This window comes from Protopterus annectens, chromosome 5.part0 (assembly GCF_019279795.1).
Source record: "Protopterus annectens isolate FY-2018-M chromosome 5.part0, PAN1.0, whole genome shotgun sequence".
NCBI lineage: Eukaryota > Metazoa > Chordata > Ceratodontiformes > Protopteridae > Protopterus > Protopterus annectens.
Window position 1 is genome coordinate 742,865,759 of NC_056735.1, and position 7,367 is coordinate 742,873,125.

The 7,367-nt window shown below is 38.0% G+C and overlaps 1 protein-coding gene across 1 annotated transcript in view; it reads left to right on the top strand.

Annotated features, from left to right (window-relative positions):
* The window catches only part of LOC122802792 (matrix metalloproteinase-18-like), a 25,197-nt gene extending 23,208 nt beyond the window's left edge, over nucleotides 1-1,989 (top strand). The window contains exons 9-10 of the mRNA XM_044072587.1: nucleotides 874-977; nucleotides 1,744-1,989. Of these exons, the coding sequence (XP_043928522.1) occupies nucleotides 874-977; nucleotides 1,744-1,844 (205 nt within the window). The 3' untranslated portion in view covers nucleotides 1,845-1,989. The remainder of the gene's footprint in view (nucleotides 1-873; nucleotides 978-1,743) is intronic.
* Nucleotides 1,990-7,367: the final 5,378 nt, after the last annotated feature.

Genomic DNA, 7,367 nt, shown 5'->3' on the forward strand with positions numbered 1-7,367 from the left:
GGCTATCTTTTTTTTTTTTCTGGACTATCCAGAAATCAAATTGATTGTCCAGTAGTCTGGAAAACACTGTATAAACTCCAAAATTCTGTTTAAAAAAAAAAAGACTGTATCAGAGTTTGTTAAATCTCCAATTCCACAATGTTTTTCTTTACAAAAAACATCGCTAACGAGATGCAGTTGTGAAGGAAACCAGGAAAACAGGATAGTCCTTCTCTTCCTGATATGCCCATGATGTTGCAAAATGGGCATAAAGTGGGTCAAGAGAAGGGAAGAATTGTGGGTTTTATGGTAGGTGAAGGGTCTGTTGCTTTAGTTCATTTCTGGCCACAACAAAAGGTGGCAACCCTAACAGCATGTGATATTAGCTCACTGTTTTTATTGGCTGCTGTGTGGCCTACAAGCTTTAGTATAGCTCTTTGGGTAATATGACTAGTTCTGAATTCATGTTTTGTTTAAGTTCGTAGAGTGGGTTCTGTTATGTGATTCATAAGTAGTATTTTGACAGAATAGGAGCCTATTCCCAAGTAATGACATAGAGAAAATTAATAAAGTCAGCTTTTCTTCAGTCTTTGATGTTTTCTTAGATTACACTTCTGAGCCCCAACAATGCACTACTCAATCCTAACATCTAAAAGGAATGTACAGCTAAAATATTATCAGTTGTTGATAGGTGTGTAACTGTTCTGTGCATACAAAGGTCGTTCACATATCCCACATACATTACTGTATTATCTCACATTACAGTTTATGTCATTATATGTACTATGATGCACTGAAGATATTATTCCATGCTGCTAAAAATGTTTTTGCTAAGATTTGTTCCACAATTTGGCATTTGCATTATTTTCATGAATACAATGTTTATTTTACTAGTTATGATGAAATCAGAAAAAAGATGGACAGAGGTTATCCAAAACGTATTGCAGTAGATTTTCCAGGCATTAACTTTAAAGTGGAAGCTGCATTTCAGTACTACGGTATGTACTTATGATTCCTAAGAAAATTTAGTATTATTGTAAAACTGTGTACATTCCTTTGTGCACATCATCAGTTTAAATAAAGCATACCCTTCTTACATTATTTGTATTTCATTTTTCAAATTTTTGATTTATTGCCTGCAAGTATATATATATATATATATATATATATATATATATATATGTGTGTGTGTGTGTGTGTGTGTGTGTGTGCGCACAATATATAAAAACTTTGCTAGGTGCTTTCAAATACCCAGTATAAATTGTTATACATCAATTCTACTCATGAATATAAATGATGTGCTTTCATTTAGGTGTTTATATTTATGTTGGTAATATGAAAATGAAGCAAAAACACAAACCAAGACTCATTCTGCATTTTTCACATACACCTTCATACTTTTTATTAATTTCTGAAAAAGTGATTTGAAACCAAAATGATATGCAAAACAACCCTTAACTCAAACTATCTAGTTTTTGCCTATATAAAATGTCATGTTTACATGTGTTTGTGAGTGCATTCATATGTGTTGTATTTGCTTGTCTACTTACCTGAAGTTCTGCATTTCAATATTTTTGATCCACTTATGAATCTTGCCACTGTAATCACCTGTGTACTTGCAGTAGTTTATGTGGTTGTGTAACTACCTTACTACACATCACTATATCCTTCTGGGAGTGCCAATTTTACTATGTATCTTGTTATAAAACATGCTTGAATGCATTACACGATGCAACACTAACACTGACTGTGTTTCTTTAACAGGGTACTTGTACCTCTTCAGTAAGGGACAGCAGTTTGAATACGACATTATAACCCAAAGAGTAATCCGTGTTCTCCAAAGCAACAGTTGGCTGGGTTGTTAATATCATCTGAATTCTGTTCCTGCTATATACATACTGTTGCTACATTTCCAGACCACTGTGATTGATGCCAAGTACTTCTGTTACTGTTTCATGAAGTGACTGCTAGAAATAACAAACTGGTTCACAGAGGCATAGAAACAAAAATAATGTCCTTTTGCATTACTTTTGTTTCATGAATTTATGCATTGACATGTGATCCAGCTGAAGTCAAATTCCCAGATTTCAAAACTGATTAGGATTATGTCAAAGTGTGTAAATAATGTAAGCGATTAAATACATATTCTAGACTAAAAATTGTGAAATCATTGCTGCTTCATTTCTCAGGGAGATAAAGTTTCTAGCATCTCGATTTTTCAGACATTATAATGAAAATGTTATGATGTTTTATGTAATTGTAAATTTCTTTTTATATTTTAAACAAAAAGCATTTCTTGCTGAATATAGTCATTGCAAAGTATACTAACATTAAAGTAACTACACATTAAGGATCTGATTCTTAAATTAAGTCTGTATTTTTGCTTTCTAAATGTAAAACATAGTAAATATAATGCCTAAGTGAAACATTATGCAAATTAAAGATAGAAAAATACTGTGTATAGCCTGTACACAGGAAAATGGGTTCAATATTTACAAAAAACTGAATGTCCTTAAGTAGCATTATTTGTAATCGCTCTCTAAAGAATAAGTTAGCTTTGATGGTACAACTGCTGGGTGCAGTACCCTAATAATACAGCACTTTAGGAAAAAAAACATATCACTGTTTTGTAGTTAAACTACAGCTCAAGCCCATTGTTTTTGTTTGTAAGATATAATTTCACTAGGTTGTAAAGCTGTGAAATAACTTTGCAAGACTGTTTTTATATGTTTACTCTAATTAATGAATGCTTAATACTAAGTAACACATTTTACCATATTTTATTTAAATGAGATATATTTTTAATGTGTATATTTATATTTAAAATTGTAATACTACATTACTAAATAAACATGTTTTAATTGCACATTATTTCTATGAAAAGGAGAAATATATTGCATCTTTGAAAGCATCTGTTTTGTAATTAATTCAAATAAATATTTAGCATTTGTATGTTCTTTCTGCTCCTGCATGATTATTCTCAAGCTATTTTGTTTTCTTTACAGTCCCTTGACAAAGCTGTTGTGAAAATGGTTGTGGATTCTGCTTGTTTTTTTTTTTTTCTCATTACATGGAGTTGTTAAATGGTACTGGTATTATTTAAAAGTTTTAGTAGTCCAGTTTCTTACTCGAAAAGCAAGTTGATTGCCTGTCTGTTGTAAACTTCTGTTGACACTCAGGTCTGAGTCTACTTCTTCTTCTTCTTTTGGCTTTTCCTGGTTAGGGGTCGCCACAGCGGATCATCTGTCTGCTCATGATTGGCAGCAGAGTTTTACAGTGTCGAGTTGCCAGCCCGGTGCTCAACCTTCCACAGAAGGCACACACATGCACACACTCACACCTAGGGCCAATTTAGAGTGTCCAATCCACCTACTGCATGTCTTTGGGATGTGGGAGGAAACCGGAGCACCCAGAGGAAACCCACGCAACCACAGGTAGGACATGCGGACTCCACACAGAAGGCACCCTAGCCAAGAACTGAACCGGAGAACCTCTTGCTGTGGGGTGGCAACGCTAACTGCTGCACCACTGTGGCCACCCACATTCAGGTCTGAGTAGCAGTTGAAAACAACTGTGTCAACTAGTTCACTTACCCAATTGAAATATAAGTAACAACAGATGACCATGGTACTTCTTGAATTCAGAAAAAATTTATTTTGGTCTTGCACCAGGCAACCTGTATTTAGGGATCACTGTAAATGGAATACGAAAACGCATCTTTTATGCCCCTCCATAGAACCCTCATCTTGTTCAAAACAAGAAACAGAAAATAATAATATGTATAATACCCATTTATTAATCATATAAGCCCACTGGACCCACATTCCCTTTTCAGAGGCAACCTGGGAGCAATATCTACTTAATTCACAAGCTCAGGGTCACACAGTAGGCAAATGGGGCCTAAGGGAATCAAGCCTTGGACCTCAGGAACTATACTTTACAGCTTCAAACCTCTGCACCAACTCCCACATTTTTGTATAAGTAATTCAAATCAACATCAGCAGAATTCAGCCCAACAAAATACATATCTATATATGTATCTGTATCTATCTATCTATCTATATATATATATATATATATATATATATATATATATATATATATATATATAAAAGGCTTGATTCCCTTAGCCCCCATATGCCTATTGTGTGACCAAACACCCTGATTTGGGGTGATTTCAATTACCCAAACATTAACTGGGAGAACTATTCAAGTACTAACTCCCTGGCTCAACATTTCCTTGAATTTATAAACTTAAACACCCTGGACAACATATTGGTCCTGATCATCACCAACATGGGCGACCAGTGTTCCACACCGGAGGTCAACTCCTTGCTGGTTAGATCTGACCAAAAACTAATCACTCTGGATATCCATATTCCACCCCCACCCTTGGTCAAAGAAACCACGATGAAAAATTTTTCAAAAGCAAACTTCATGTTACTTAGACCAAGGTGGAAAGTTTCAAAGCCCCCATGCTAAAGGATAATGACGTCCAAGCTGCAAAATCCTTTACTAATGCATTCTACAGGCACCTACAAGAATGCATGGACCAAAGAAACCAAGACTCACTCCTCCAAGAAAAGGAAACCAGTCTGGTGGACCCCTGCCATAAACAAGCTATACAACAGAATGAAGAAACTAGTTCAGAAAAGAGTAAAATCCCAAGAAGGGAAGACATCCCTGATCAGTATCAGCAAGAAAGTATGATCCCTCATAAAATCATCCAAGGCTAGCTTTGAAAGATGCGTTGCTAAGGACTCCAAAGATAACCACAAGACATTCTTTAGCTATATCAATAATCTAAGTGGCAATTCTCAGATCTGCTCAGAGTTAGTGCAGAATGGCACAAAATACACTGAACTGACTGATATAGCTAACATCCTGGCAGACAAGTTCAGTGCAAACCTCGCCCCCCTCTCACCCCCAAAAGGACCCATAACTACACCAGAAGAATGTAGTACCCCTGAAATCACAGACACTCAGGTTAAAACAGCCCTATCCAAAGCCAAAAACACAGCATCAATGGGACCAGACGATGCCAAGGCTGCGTCCTACATGAGCTCAAAGATGAACTAACCCCTCATCTAAACACACTGTTTAAACTCAGCCTCATCACAGGCTATGTGCCCATAGAGTGGCGCACAGCAATGGTTATTCCACTCTACAAAAGTGGAGCCACAACAGACCCTGGGAACTATTGCTCTATAAGCCTGACTAGCTTGGTCTGCAAGGCTATGGAGCGCATCATCATGGGTCTCATTAAAAAAGACATTGGGAACCTCCAAACACTGGACCCCACCCAGTTTGGCTTTGTTAAGGGCAGATCATGCCTCCTAAACCTGGTGGACTTCTTTGAGACATTTACCAAGGTTATAGACAAGGGAAAGGTGATCCACACAGCCTACCTAGACTCACAAAGGCCTTTGACACTATTCCCCATTCAGGTATTACAGACAAGCTCACCAGCCTGAACATAAACCCCCACATCACGAGATGGGTTGCCAACTGGCTCATGGACAGAACCCACATGGTAAGAGTTGCGGGAGCTAGGCCTGACTCTAAACCAGTTAAAAGTGGTGTTCCCCAGGGCTCAGTCCTAGGACCCCTCCTGTTTGGTACTATGGCTGACCAATTTCACAGACGACTGCAAACTAGGGGCTATAACTGATTCTCTGGCTGACACAGACATCCTCCAAAAGGGTCTCACTGAGACAGATACCTGGTGTCAAAACCATGGTCTCAAGCTAAATGCCAAAAAGTGTATAGTCATCCCCTTTGGAAAAAATAAAGTACCCACAAACTACCACATAGGTGGTAGCCCCCTAAATACAGAAGATGTAATAAGGGATCTGGGGACCCAAGTAGATAGTAACCTCTACTTTGATAATCACATTGCCAAAGTGGTTAGAAAATCCTTCTATGTGGTCCAGCTAATCACAAAAGGGTTTGCATCCAGGTCAAAAGAGGTCATTGTGCCCCTCTATGCATCACTCATCAGACCCATCATAGAGTACAATGTCCCATTTGGGATGTACCTTACAAGACACCTGCAACAGCTGGAAAGACCACAGTAGTGCCTCACCAAGAGGATCACTGGTCTGAAACAGATGCCCTATGCAGCTCATCTGAAGAAACTCCAGCTGTACTCGGTTGCATACCGCCTACTCAGAGGTGATCTCTGCCAGACATACAAGGCCATGTCCAACCCAGAGTTGATGGACATAATCCACCTAAAGAAAGCCATATCCCTTTAAGCCACACGCTCTAGGGATCTAAACCTCACCACAACAATAAATAGGATGCATGCTGGAGGGATAGATTCCTGTCCCAGAGACTTCCCATGCTTTGGAACAAGATTCCAATCTACATTAGGAAGAGCTCCTCGCTAACCCTCTTCAAAAGAAACCTTGACAAGTGGATGGGAAACAGTTTACCCCGGGGATCACTTCAATGGCTCTGCTGGACAGAGGCACAGGGAGCTAATCTAAGAGGACGGCGAAAGCCAACACATTCCGGCTAGGCTTATAAATGCCTTCGGGCAGATACCCTAGTACCTACCTATGAACCTATGAACCTATATATATATATATATATATATATATATATATATATATATATATATATATATATATATATATCCTTTGTTGACTGGGTTAGACCTGCTAGTCTATAACCTCTATTTAGAGGCAACCAGAGATGGTAATTATACTAATAGAGGAAATATGGCCAAGGCATCATAGAACTCCCCCTCCCTACACACTGTGAAGTAATGGAGTTTGAAATGGAGTTGAGTGTTGCTGAGAGATAGTGTTCTAATAACTGTTTTGAAAGATGGTGACTTGTCAGATGACAAATTGCTGACAATGATGGATTAAAATGAATGTAATACAGTCACTGCTGCTTCATTGGAAGATATAATGGGTCACTGTAATCTGGTGATGAACAGGATGCTATGCATTCTGGGCCAGAGATCAAAAACCATGAAGCATGCTCACACTCTGTTTGTTCCTCTAAGATGCATGTAGCAAGTGCTGTTTGTGATCTACCGATGGAAAAGCCTATAGCCTATGCAAATGTGGTTCAGAAAACAGCCTCAGCTGCACAGACTTTCCCTATCAGGCTAGAAGGTTACCTGGTGCATGAATTCAGCTATTTCAGGTCAACAAATCAATTGGTATATTGTTTGGGTTACTCTTTTAGGATTCTCTGGTAAAGATATAAGAGCTTTTATCTATGTAGGGATAGAGCATTTCTGTGATGTAACCTTTGAAACTTTTGCACACGTTGAAACTTTTCTTCTGAAATGTGACTTAAAAACTGTGCCTTCCATGGGCTAATTATACATTTGTTGGTATAAATATTCAACCAAAACATGTTGTGATGTT